The sequence below is a fragment of the Terrapene carolina genome, unplaced genomic scaffold, assembly GCF_002925995.2.
Source record: "Terrapene carolina triunguis isolate 2854851 unplaced genomic scaffold, T_m_triunguis-2.0 Scaffold210, whole genome shotgun sequence".
Lineage (NCBI taxonomy): Eukaryota > Metazoa > Chordata > Testudines > Emydidae > Terrapene > Terrapene triunguis.
In genome coordinates this window covers 30,146,155-30,160,501 of record NW_020664561.1, presented here as the reverse complement: position 1 = coordinate 30,160,501, position 14,347 = coordinate 30,146,155, and the positions used below count along the sequence as shown (strand labels likewise).

At 38.6% G+C, this 14,347-nt stretch overlaps 1 protein-coding gene across 5 annotated transcripts in view; it reads right to left on the bottom strand.

Moving 5' to 3' along the window:
• Window positions 1-14,347, bottom strand: part of LOC112108480 (collagen alpha-1(XI) chain) — a 221,790-nt gene that overhangs the window by 40,309 nt on the left and 167,134 nt on the right. For all 5 annotated transcript variants that reach the window (XM_026655480.2, XM_026655483.2, XM_026655482.2 and 2 more), the window contains 5 exons: window positions 11,985-12,038; window positions 11,493-11,600; window positions 4,985-5,038; window positions 4,331-4,384; window positions 4,184-4,237 (listed from right to left, as the gene is read on the bottom strand). In XM_026655480.2, coding sequence (XP_026511265.1) covers window positions 4,184-4,237; window positions 4,331-4,384; window positions 4,985-5,038; window positions 11,493-11,600; window positions 11,985-12,038 — 324 coding nt within the window. The remainder of the gene's footprint in view (window positions 1-4,183; window positions 4,238-4,330; window positions 4,385-4,984; window positions 5,039-11,492; window positions 11,601-11,984; window positions 12,039-14,347) is intronic.

Here is a 14,347-nt window from a genome sequence, read left to right as displayed (position 1 = left end):
TTTCAGGTATAGATGTTGGAAATAGCTAGTAACCCTGAATCACAGTATAGCAAAAACTAAGAACTATCAAAGCAGAAACTTATATGGCACTAACTTGTAATTATGTCCTTTTTAAAGTCTTGCTGCATGCACATTTTTTTTTTTTGCCTAGATATACTACAGAAGAAAACCTGAGATTGTATCTCCGAGTAAAACTAAGGCTAATGACCAAAAATAAGATATTTACGGTCACTACAAGTATTTGTGGAGTAAGATATGACCCACTGCAAGTGTGGCAGAATCTGACCCTCTAGAACATGGTGCTGATTAACTAAATGACCAAATGAACCTCACTTTTGTCATTAGCAGTAGTATTACTGATACACACTTTTAGGGATTGTTCTACAGTTTACCTAGGCAAATAACATTTGTGTATGCAGCATGATACAGAAACACAAGCTGCAATGTGCAAGGTATGAAATCTGATTGAAGTATTATTCTCAAGGTGAACTGCTAAAATAAATAGTAATTACTAAAGGTATTTGAGAAAAATATTACTAGCAAGAAATTTCAATATTACCTAGGCTATATTTTACCTGTATGACTTTTGGATACATAATGATCAGCGACATAATGATTGAATACCTCTGTCCTTCTCTTGATAGTCATCAAAAAGGTAGTTAAACATTACAATATGCTGGGGGTATGATCTATCTTTCCTGGAGAAGAAGCAACTGTGAAACCCAATCTATAAATACCTATTAAATCCAATATGCAAATATGATATTTGCCCAACCAACATAAACCCGCAACCAGACACATCTTTTTAAATTAGTACTAGAAAATCCTGGAGTTATACCTACTAACACTTAAGGGGACCACCATATATTTTGTACACCCAAAATATTTATTTTTTTATCAAAATATTTATTTTTTTCCCTTGCAGTCCCTGTTGTTCTCTATATCCACTGATATGAATAAATTTAAAGTCTGTATGATTTTATTTCCCCCCCCCCCCCGTCCTCCATATTTTGAACATTCAAACATGTTTTTGGTCCTCATCCCAGAGAGACAAATCCTGCAGCCTTTAATGTAGGCCAAACTGCCACTGAAGACAGCCTTAGAGAATCATGTCACATGCTTTGGAGATTAAGTGGAATATAGAATTATGCAACCATGCAGAAGGGCATATTGTTTTGTATCTTTTTTAGCAATTACTAATAAAACACACTAGAGATGCAAGAATGCAGACATCATCAAAAGGTTGGGAGAGACATATACCAAATATATATCACTAGCAAAAGGGAAAGCAGTGAAACACTGACAACTCCAGACTCACCAAAAGCAGTAATATGAAACGTCTAAAGCCCAAGTCTAGTGCTTTTATCTGGCTAGAATAGTTACCCCATAATCCACTGATCTCAGAAAACAAAGAAGGGACACAAAGCAGGACACATTTTCCATCAAGCCATCATCACTAGTCTCATAATACATCATTGCAGTACTCTCTCCCCTCTTCTCCCTGAATACCGGTAAGTGATTTATTTCATGGGCAGATAGAAAAAAATGATGAAGCATCTGCAGATTCTATTAAGATGATAGCTTGGACACACTGATAAGAAGCAGTGATTCCTTTTGACATGACCCAAATATGACAGAAGGGTTGTTTGAAGGAAACTCATTTTAATGAGAGAGAAAAAAAGAGATGCATACCTAAGTTTTATGGGGGATGTCAACAATATTGAAATGCATCATAAGAAAGATCTTGGTGTTGGCACAGAGAAATGAAAAGAGTGCAAGGTATTGTAAGATGAATTGCAGGTCTTGGTGATTTTTTTTACTATTATTATTATCTTTACAAATGATCCAAGGTAAGCAGAGGCAGCTTCCTTGCCTTCTGTAAAGAAATAATACCTGGGGCTCAGAGAAATAGAGTTGCATCCTTCCTGAGAGTGATTAAAAAGTGGCCCATAACAAATACACATTATTTTGAATGACCTGTGATTCCAGCTAGTGTCTTGGAATGTATGGATGTGATGGATTACACCTAGAGGTATGAGAGCTGTGTATTGTAAGCAGAGGACTCATGGTGATGAAAAGCAACAAAATTTAAGTATGGCTTCTTAAGTGCTTGAGCTTAGCTGTGATGAGAGAAAGACAAGGGTAGAAAGGAACCGGTGTATTAAGCTATCTGTTGGGTCAGGGAAGAAAAAGGAGGTAAGGCAGAATATACATTATCTTCTGAAAGACTATCAATGTCCTTTGCTTGCCTTCCTCCGCCTTTAGGACCCATCAACCAAAATTTATAAAATACATATTGTTACAAATAAATTAGTCCTTCCACAGTGTTTTGTGGAAATTAAATATTCAAGAATAATCATACATATTTTCTCAACAAATCAATTATAACTGTCCAAGGCACGTTCTTATTTCTGCTTTTTTCATCTTTCTGTGAGCATATACATTATATTATTTTGGACAAAAGTCCCTAGAATTCTGAGTGTACCTGTTCCACATTCACCTAGGCAAAATGAAGGATGACCAAATGTAGCTCAGCACAGAGACCCATCATGGAGACAGGAGGTGGAAGTCTACATTATTAACCCAGGGCCGGCTCCAGACACCAGCTTAACAAGCAGGTGCTTGGGGCGGCCAAGGGAGAGGGGCGGCACCTGCAGCAATTTGGGGGCGGCAGGTCCCTCGCTCCCTCTGGAGCGAAAGACCTGCTGCTGAACTGCCGCCGCCGATCGCGGCTTTTTTTTTCCTTTTTTCCAATTGCCGCCGCCGATCGCGATCGCGGCTTTTTTTTTTTTGCTTGGGGCAGCAGAAATGCTGGAGCCGGCCCTGTATTAACCATAAAATCTTGAAGTGCTAATGCTACATATAGGGCCAGATCTTCAGATGTAAATCAGCATCACACCTTTTACTTCAATGGAGCCCTGTCGATTTACCTCAGTAAAGGATATGGCTCGCTGATGCTTGAGGACCAATTTAGCTGACCTTACAGATATGTTTAACACTGATGCATCATATAATATCTGATATTTTAACAGTTCAGATATTAGGGGAAATTGTGTGCTAAGCTACACTGGCATAAAGTGAAAGAAACACCAGTGAAACCAATAGAATTACTCTGGAGTTTATGCTGATGTAACTAAGGGTATGTCTAGACTGCAATGTAAGCCCATTTAATGGGACTCAAGTCAGCTGACCCATGTTAAGGAACCCTGGGCTTAAGCATTTACATTGCATTTTAACCCTATCTTAAGGTTTTTTGGTCAAACCTAGGCTTCTAGCATCCGCACTGCAGTGTGCACAATAATCATATCCAAGAATTCCTACCCTCCCACCCTCTGAAATGTGGCTGCTCTAACCCTAGGGTCGTGGTGCACTATGAGAAAACTTTACTGCCCACCCTGCATGTTACCAGGAAGCAGCTCGCTCTCCAAAAGGCTTGATCAGTTCACTCTCCATTGCAAACCTAGGAGGCTCTCTGATAGTGTGCTTGCAGATCGGTGATCAGAAGAGAATGGATTAACACTGACCTGAGCTGCTACCATTTACAAAGGGCCTGGGGGTGGCTTCCATTTTCAGTAGAGTGGATTGTAGATTGTTGGGATAGAGAGGACTAAGGAAGTTGTCACATTGAATTGTGGGATACTTCTGGCTAACTCCTGGACCCAAATCAAGTGGTGCTGAGTGTACACTACAAAGCAATAGGGCTCGGACCCTGGATCCCATTTTAACTTGAGCTCAGACCCTCCACCCTTGCAGGCTCCTGGGACCCTGGGTCTGAGCCCTGGGTTAGCACAATTGCAGTGTAGCTGCAAAGGGGATTAGGTATCAGCCTGGGCTGAAGCATAGGCTTATGTTGCAGTGTAGACATATCTGAGAGCACAACTTGTCCCACCAATCTTGTCCTTGGTTACTTTTCTCTCTGAGCTATTTCTCTTCCACTCAAGTTCATATCCATGACTACTGAACAATTTTGTGGTGTGCAAAGACAGACAAGGATGGTTTCAGGTCATAATAATGTACAAGTCATGTATTAGTTATGCATCTACATGACCGTTAATAATTACCAAGGAAATGAATGGTATTTGTGATTTCTAATATTCCCAGAAAGAACAGGAGGGAAAATGTATGTCCTCCTCCTTATCTCAGAGATGTCTCTTTTATGTGTCAATATTACCAGTTTTCTTACCTTGTCACCAACACCTCCAACAGAGCCAATAGAGCCTGGGGGACCTTGAGGACCCTGCAATCATAAAAGGATGTAAGTTAGCCAACTATACTACTTATTATTGTTTTTAAAAGGAATACAATGAACAATACGGAGTGTGTTTCTTACATCAGCTCCGTTAGGACCCTGGGGACCTCTTGGACCTGGAGGACCAGGTGGACCCTGAATCAGAGAGAAAATATGATACGTGAACTGCAGTATTTACTGTCACATAAATATAAGCACAGATTTTTTGTCAATTAGCAACACTATATTTTGCATGCAGAGAGCATTTCATCTTCAGAGTGTTGTACAAAGTGTAAGGGCTAGATTGTGGTTCCCCATTGCATGAGTCTACATGGTGATTAGGGCACAAGGAGCCCCTTGTGTTCCTACACAAGGACAGACACAATTACAGTTTCTGTAGGTTACTATTATTGCTCAGTGCCCCAGAGCTTCTGCTCCAGGGATGCAACGCCAGTCTCCAATGCTGGTCTCTCTCTCTCTCTCTGACATGCATAAATTGGTCTGCTCTAATTAATCCTCATAAGTCCCCGGTAAGTTAGGTACATAAGCTTTAAACCCCTCCTTTTTAAAGATTGGAAATGGACACAGAAATGAAGTGACTTGCCCAGGGTCACAGCGAGAGCAGGTGACAGTCACAGGACACTCTGTCCTGTGCTCTAGACTATAAATGGAATATCAAATTGCAAGCTATAAAGCGAATCAATAAACAGAGTGTTGTCTAGCACTTACAGTGACCAACAAGGAAAAAAACCTTACCATTGGACCAACATCACCGTTCTCACCCTTTTCACCTGGAGGGCCAGGCAGACCCTAATAATGTGAAAGAGAAAAGAAAGTACTGCTAGTAAACTACTTAGAAGAAATAATGTAAATCACAGCTACCCGTTAAGAAAATCATAAGATAAAATTTGAGGACAAAAGCTATCTGAATTAAACAGAAAAAAATCATTTAAAAACTAGTTTCATATTCTGGCAAAAAAGATTAAAGCATCTTTGAATATTTATAAGTATAACTGATGAGGAAAAAAGTTTAAAAAGAGCTAATATGGCTGGTTTAAAGAAGACTGTTATGATTCTACTTGGGCACTGATTCATTTGATTACATACTGTATATATTCCCACACAAAAACTTTATTAATTTAGATGTAAGGTTGCTCAAGTGTATGTTCGGGGAAGGAAATTGTAGGTCACGAGAACACTCAGACCCAATACAATACCAATCCCCAAGCTAACTGCACTATACTCAGCCACACTTACACAAAAAGTCAGCGCCTCAGCTGGTGTAAATCTATGTAGCTCCAGTGAAGCGAACAGAGTTACACTAATTTACATCAAGTTAGGATCTAGCTCTCAATTTCAATTCAACAATACTGTCACCTTCAGCACATATCAAAGAACTGATAATCAAGTCGCAGTGCACAGCCTTTACTTCAATTGTGCTGTAATGCTCTATTATTTAATAACTTTAAAGTATAAACTCCTGACTGACCTCAACACATCCCCTCTATTGAGGGCCCAAAGGCTCAGGGCCTGAATCTAGAACACTTGCACTAGAAAGGAGTTCCCTTCTAACAGGGGAGTTCCCTGTTGGCTAGCCATGGCCAGTTTCTGTCCCCTCTACCAGAGTGGCATAATGAGCATGGATCAGATTATAAAATATGGATGAAAGGATACAAAACTGATCACATTCTTAAAAACACAAACAAAGATTATCTTGGTACTAACAGCTACTTTTATTACAGTAATGGATACCATGTTGACAGTAAAACTCTACAGTATGGAATTCATAAAAAGCCTGGCTGAATTCAGATGTATAATGCATCTCCTTTTTAAAAAAAAAGAAGATGTATGTTAGTACAGTCTGTTAGTGAGTAAAATGTGATGAGCTTTAAGAAAATACATGCTTCTTTTCAGTATAGTTTTTGGTACAATATATCTGTTGCAGTTGCTCATTTATTATTATTTAATGAGCATGAAAGATGCAACTTTAACTCATCCTGTGATGCATTTGATTTCTATATTTCAATTCCTGTTTATTTTGAAAGTTAAAAGACTGTGATGCATTACAATGGAAAGCTATAAGTGACAGTAGTATATATACTAAAATGTATCCCTGATTACAGTGCATGCTGAATAGTAGCATCAATGAATATTTGTCTCATTACTAGCTTATGGTACAGGTTATAATGACATATGTTTTAATTATTTACTAACATACCAAATGTATGTTGATAATTGGATATACAGTAATACATTCTTGTATTATAATATTTTGCTACAGTATATCTGAACTCTAAAAACAAACACTTGATTGTACAGAACAAAACATCTGTCCCCATTATTGAATATGCAATTCACTATGTGGGTGCATTATAATGTCCCTGAAGTGTTTGTTATAGTGTAATTAATCAGAATTAATGTTCCACCATGCCTTTCAAAAATACACTATAATAAAATAATGAGTCATTATCACTTCAAAACCTCACTATATTCTGGCCAAACTATGAAATAATACCTTTCAAAATACAATGCTAAATAATTTCAAGCAATTGTGCTGTTACAGAATAGGTGAATAGAGTGATTCTGAACAATAACATGCATACTCATTGATATTGCAGTAAATTCATAAGGCATTAGAAAATAGTGGGTTCTTTTTCAATATGGAAAATGTAGCCTAAGGGAGATATGGCATTTACAATCCCATTTTTTTAAAGTAAGTATGAAGAATTTTAAATGGAGAATTTTTTTCTTTTACTTGCAGGCTTATCCTCTACAAACAAGTACCATTTCCTGTCATTTCTGATAGATACTGTCTAAAGGGAAATTTGATGCCATTTTGTGTATTCAATAACCAATATGTTCAGATGCTAAATAGTCTCCATTTTATGAAATGGGAAAGATTTGGCTTTAAACAATGATGTTATGTCAGTTACAGCTGACTGCAATTTCCCACAGATGTCTTCCAACAGGGTTGTTTGTTCATTTATTTATTTTTGGAAGAGGTATGATGTACCTTTATTACATGCATCATTTTCAAGAAACTAAAAGCAGCGATCAGATTATGATTACCATCTAGGTGTCTTGACATCCTCTAACTTCCTTCATGGCTTTACCTTGGATAACTTTGTAATATTTAAGCAAATAATACTTGGATTGACAATAACTTCAGTGGCTCAGTTTTCCATTAATGTCAACATCTTTTCCCTCACTGTGAGAAGCATTAAATAAATATTTTGTAGGAGATGATTCTGCTTTTGCTATTGAGGTTCTCATAAATTATCTTTTCACAATTTGTAATCCTTAAATTAGTATTGTCTGTTAAAAGCATTAAACTATCCTCAGAAATCTCTCACTGTATTTATAGGTGTGTAGTTTATTATAATTTGTGTGTAAAAAAATCACCCTGTGTTAAAACTTGGTATGCTATGCTGAAACTAATTTCACATGGGCAACAAATGAAGTTAATAATATTGAATAACAAATAAATTCAGGATAACTGTGGTCTGCCCATGGATATTCCTGAAGAAGTAGAGGCTAAATATGTTAGATGAATTATTAGTTGCAAACTATTCATTCAGTTCTACTTGTGAGTGAAAAGAAGTTGAGGCCCTCTGTGTTACCAAACTAAGTGACCCCACAGTTATGATTCACACTAACAACTCGTTCAGTTGTTAAAAAGTATTAAATCATAATTTTTCTTTTTAAATACAAACTTGGGTTCCAATCCTCCCAATAATTATGCACATGCTTAAAGTTAAGAACACTGCTAAATGTTTGCAAGGGCACCTAACTCCCAAGGAAATTCAATGGGATTTAAGCATTTAAGTGCCACTTTTGCCTTTGAACCTCCCTCTCCCGCCATCCCCCTGCCAAGAATCATAGCCTTAGGGCATAAGAATCATAGAATCATAGAAGATTAGGGTTGGAAGAGACCTCAGGAAGTCATCTAGTCCAACCCCCTGCTCAAAACAGGACAAAACCCCACTAAATCATCCCAGCCAGGGCTTTGTCAAGCTGGGCCTTAAGGATGGAGATTCCACCACTTCCCTAGGGTAACCCATTTCAGTGCTTCACCACCCTCCTAGTGAAATAGTTTTTCCTAATATTCAACCTAAACCTCCCCCACTGCAACTTGAAACCATTGCTGCTTGTTCTGTCATCTGCCACCACTGAGAACAGCTGAGCTCCATCCTCTTTGGAACCCCCCTTCAGGTAGTTGAAGGCTGCTATCAAATCTCCCCTCACTCTTCTCTTCTGCAGAGATATAAATATGCCCAGTTCCCCCAGCCTCTCCTCATAACTCATGTGCCGCAGCCCCCTAATCATTTTAGTTGCCCTCTGCTGGACTCTCTCCAATTTGTGCACATACTTTCTGTAGTGGGGGGCCCCAAAACTGGATGCAATACTCCAGATGTGACCTCACCAGTGCCGAATAGAGGGGAATAATCACTTCCCTCGATCTGCAGGCAATGCTCCTACTAATGCAGCCCAATATGTCATTAGCTTTCTTGGCAACAAGGGCATACTGTTGATTCATATCCAGCTTCTTGTCCACTGTAATCTCCAGATCTTTTTCTGCAGAACTGCTGCTTAACCAGTCGGTCCCCAGCCTGTAGCAGTGCATGGGATTCTTCCATCCTAAGTGCAGGACTCTGCACTTGTCCTTGTTGAACCTCATCATATTTCTTTCAGCCCAATCCTCCAATTTGTCTAGGTCACTCTGGACCCTATCCCTACCCTCCAGTGTATCTACCTCTTCCCCCAGCTTAGTGTCCTCCGCGAACTTGCTGAGGGTGCAATCCATCCCACCATCCAGATCATTAATGAAGATGTGAACAAAACCGGTCATACAGGGCAGAACAATGGTCCTTCTAGCCAGTATCCTGCCTTCCAACAGTGCCAGATGCTTCATAGGGAATGAACCGAACAGGGCAATTATCGAGTGAATCATTCTCTGTCACCCAGTCTCAGCTTCTGGCAAAGGCTTAGGGACACCAAAAGCATGGGGTTGTGTCCCTGATCATCTTGGCTAATAGCCATTAATGGACCTATTCTCCATGAACTGATCTAATTCTTTTTTGAACCCAGTTATACTTTGGGCCTTCACAACATTCCCTGGCAATGAGTTCCACAGTTTGACAGTGCACTGTGTGAATAAGTGCTGCCTTATATTTCATAGAATCATAGAAGTGTAGGATTGGAAGGGACTTCAGTAGGTCTTCTAGTCCAGTCCCCTGCATGCAAGGCAGGACTAAGTAATAACTAGACCATACCTGACAGGTGTTTGTCTAATCTGCTCCTAAAAACCTCCAGTGACGTACATTCCACAATTTCCCTAGGCAATTTGTTCCAGGGCTTAACTACCCTGGCAGTTTTTCCTAATGTCCAACCTAAACTTCCCTTGCTGCAATTTAAACTCATTGCTTCTTGTCCTATCCTCAGAGATTAATGAGAACTACTTTATCTTAGACTCTGAGATGACTCAGATATGTTATACATATTTTTAACATTTGCCTTGACTTTCTTTTCTTTCTGCAAGAGACATTTCTATTCTTTAAAGTATTATAATTTTAATTTAAACAACACAGTGGAAATTCACATAAAAACTACATTAAAAAGTTTAAGACAGGCCTTTTCCTGTGTGAATGAAAATTATTTTTAAGATTTAATGCCCACTATAAGCAGCACCAGTAGAATTTAATTTCAGCTGGGGAAATTTGATTATCATGAAATACTATAAACAAGAAAGATAAAATTGTTACTCTCCATGGGTTCACTGTTACTATGAGAACCACATTAGTGAATAAAAAGAGCTCTTGATTTCTCAGTGGTACTTCATTACCATTAGCATATGTGTGATCTCGGTCCATGGATCAGCATACTCAGAGGAAAATGAGATTCAGGCAAATATAATTCTTCTATAGAAATCATTTATTTGTTTAAGTCTCAACCTAATTGATTTCTTATTTTTATGTGTATTATTTCACTAAATTAAAATACATGAAAGTAAAGTAATTAATCCTTTCTAATACACTCTTAATTTAAACAATATTTTAAATCTGGAAATACCTAAAGTTATTTCATTGTCTTTTAAAATACTAATATCTGTAAATAAACCATAATATAATCAATGCATCATGTTTTTTTAACTGAGCTTCTGATTCAGAAATGTTAAAAACATTAACAAATGCCTTTCAAAAGTAGAAACAGTTTTATGTTAAGTCAGACATGGGAAGTTGCACCAAATCTTGTACTGTAGGTATACATTCCATGCTGCCTGGCAACACACTCTAAATTAACACAATGTTGTCCAAGCTCCATTGCATAGTAAGATTTTGGAAATGAGTGGTTAAACAGGTTCCGGGGTTAGTGAAATAGCAAGTGCACCTGAAACTTGGCAGATAGGAAAAGTGTTGTGCTATTTAATAAATTCCCAAACCTACTGTATAGTTTCAGTATAAAAACATGCAAAATAGCTTAATAAACAGACAAAAGTTCAAACCACTGCACCCTCTAATATTTATGAATTGGAAAAGAGTAAAAAAATCTTAAACATTTTGTTCTTTATTCTCTATTCCACTATACTTAAGAAATTAAAAAGTAAATTTTAAAAAGCAAGATTTTTTGCTTGTAATTATATGCCTGAAATAGTGACATGCTGTACATTTTATTGAGCATAGTGTCTGTGCCTGTCCTTTATGTTCGCTGACTATCCTGTGGAATGACTGCATTTTGAGAGGAAGAGATTGCTAAACCAAACCATGCCAAGTTATCAACAAGGCAGCAATGTATACCCAGAATGAAGTTTTTCTAATCTTTTCTGACTTAAGTGATGTCTCTGTTTGTATCAACAAGGAATAGAACATGTTACCATTGTTTCCAATGAAACAACATTGAACAAATTACCATGGGATCTGGTAAATTCTCCATCAGTTTGAGTCTTTATATCAAAAGTGGATGTCTTTTTAAAAGATATGCTCTTGTTCATGCACACATTATTTGGCTAGCTGCATGAATTATTGGGTGAAATTCTATAGCCTGTGGTATGCAGGAGTTCAGACATAGATGATCATAATGGTCCCTTCAGGCCCTTAAGATCAATGTATCCGTCTATAAAATCTATGAACACAGAGTCTCTTATCATGTATTATTAGCTGATGGTGTAATGTATTTAATGAAAGGCAATTCTTTCTTGTTCAGACAAGTGATGATGTGAAAATAATGGTCCCTATTGCTGAAAGGGAAAAATACTACAATGTCTTACCTGAAGACCAATGGGACCTGGAGGACCAGGGAATCCTCGTGGACCTTCATCGCCTTTCTGCCCAAACATTCCTTGCTGACCTCTTGGGCCTGGCTCTCCATCACCTCCCTGACAGACAGGAACACAGGACATGAGCAAGAAGCATAAAGATGCCAAGCTTGATTAAGAAGAAGTTCCACTAAAGTCAGTGGACTTGTTTCTAAGTATGTTTGGTATCACGTTGATTTTGCAACTGTTTATTACGTACACAATAAAAAAAAAACACCTGGTCCCAATGATTGGTCCAATACACCACGTGCATTATTCCAGTGTTAAAGAGTAAGGTGTAAATCCCTTGGATTGTGAGTGTGGGGACACCTTGTTACATATATGTTGTGATTTCAAATCTATTCTATGTCAAGCAACACAAATTAGCACATTATCAAGTTTTGTAAACCTAATGAGACTCTGAAAAGGTCTGGGTTTGCTATGCATAAAAACTGAATTACTTACAGCTATACCAGGGGCACCAACAGGACCTTGAAGACCTGGTGGACCCGGAGGACCCTGCATAAAAAGAAAAAACAGCAGTTTTGGCATCTAGAATGAGATGAACAGTAGATAGAGAGAGAAGAGTATTTGCATGATTAAGATCTATTAAGCAATTCTATACTCCTCCAGAGAGAATGTAATATTACTCAAAAGTCTTTTACAGTCAGTGCAGTCAGGCATTATTTGTTTAGCTCTCAAAGACTCAGACTTGCCTGGCTACAATAAATTTTAAACTGACATTTACTGAAAGCACTTACATTCATAATGTTTCAGGATATTTAAAAATGGATTTCCATGCAAACATGACTCTAAATGAATACTGGCTTTTCCAAAACTAAAAATATCAGACCTTTTAATGAGATTTGTACAGAGGAAAGTCAACCCTTAAAATGTGTTCTCACGATCTGTCTTCAAACTGAATGCTTATTATTTGAATCAAATTTTCCGAAAAGTTATATATGTTTTTGTGTTTGCACAACACTTGCTATCCTGTCCTTCCTGACTGAGAACTGAGCTTGTCTGAGCACTATGGGCCACATTCTTATTTACAGAAACACACTTTTACACTGCCTTAAAGTGGATATAAATTACATTCTGTATTGCTAGAACAATGCAAAGGAGTCTTAATGTAAATGGGAATCTTGACACGTCATAAGACATTACATGTCATATGTACATATCATATCCATCAACATATATATATTATGGGCCTGTTTATGCATCCCTTACTCACACTGGTGGAACCTTACTCATATGAGTATTCCCACTGAAGTCAATAGGACTACTCACATGAGTAAACTGTGTTACTGAGGGCCTCGTGTGTAACCTTTACCTTGCATGCAAGATGAGTTTACTGATTGAGATGATTGATTTTCTGGAAAGTCCCAAAGATGAAGGTGTGGCCAATGGAAAGGCAATAGGAGCTCCAATTCGAGTTGCAAGAAGAGGCATTGCTAGGTACATGCCAAGCTATATTGCAGGGTAGTTTCTTGAGTGGGGGAAGTGTGAAAGGCTAGTTCAAATCTTACTACACGTTCACCAGGTTTACTGCTGCTGATATTATGCAGTGTTGTTGTAGCCATGTCAGTCCTAGGATATTTAGAGAGAAAAGGTGAGGGAGGTCTTATCTGTCATAGGACTAACTTCTGTTGGCGAGAGAGAGAAGCTTTCGAGCTGACAAAGAGCTCTGCTGATATTGTGATGTCTGGTCACTTTAGTATTGTCTGCTAGATTCAATAGCATGAAAACAAGAAGACCTGGATTGTGCTAAGAATTTAGCCTGAAGTAATGGCAAGATGCCTCTTGGCACTCCCTGGTTGTACTGAGAAGAGCTCAGTCAGCGGCATCCCTTGAAGTGGTACAACACAGCTCCACTGGGCAGTGAGTGGATGGCTTAGCCAGTCGAGGGCAGCAATTCTGGACCCTTATGCAGGCAACAGGAAGAGGTTGGGAGGAGAGTGGGGTGAAATTTTTTTGGATGAATAGTTTGTTTGCTGAGCAATGCAGTTAGGTTGACCTGAAACTATTTGTGAATTTGCACTGTATTAGTTTTGGCTGGGAAAAAGCTTTTCAGGGCCAGCTTCGGAAAAATGAGAGTGTGTGTATATGTGTCCCCCTTATAACCTGTAGCGTAGTGGTTAGGTAAGTCGTATGGGAGGTGGGACACCTAGGTTTGAATCTGGAGCAGGGACTTGAACTCATACCTCTCCTGTCACATGAATGCCCTAACCTCCAAGCTGTAAGATGGTTTGCTTTCAAACTCTCCTGTTGAAGCTGTTCCACTTTGTATAAATATTATTCAGGATGAAGAAAGAATGAGAATGACTCTTTAGCCTTGCAATTAAGACACTCACCAGGATGCAGATGTGGGGATAGGAAAATGTGGATTCAAATCCTTCCTCTGAATCCGTCAGAGAGAAGATCAGAATCCATATCTCCTAACTCCCAGATTTGTGCCCTAGTCACCAGGCTAAAGAGTCATTTGCTTCCGCTTTCTGTTTGGCCTAATGCATGTTTATATAGTTATACAATGTGGAAAAGCTTCAATGGGAGCACTTGCACACAGACTAGCCTATGTGCTGGTGATGAGGATAATCACTTGCAATGGGAGAAGGCTGAGTTCAATTCCCTGGCCCAGAGTGGGGACTCAAACATGGGTCTCCCACAACCCTGGCAAGTGCCCTACCACAGTAAAAAGTTTTAAAGAAGAACATACACTCCTTTTCGCTGAAGCTGACCAGATTTTTCCAATTAGCTAGAAATTCTGAGTATTTTCTGAACCAAATGTTTGTTCTGATTTTTCAGTTTGCTGCCAGAACTGAAAA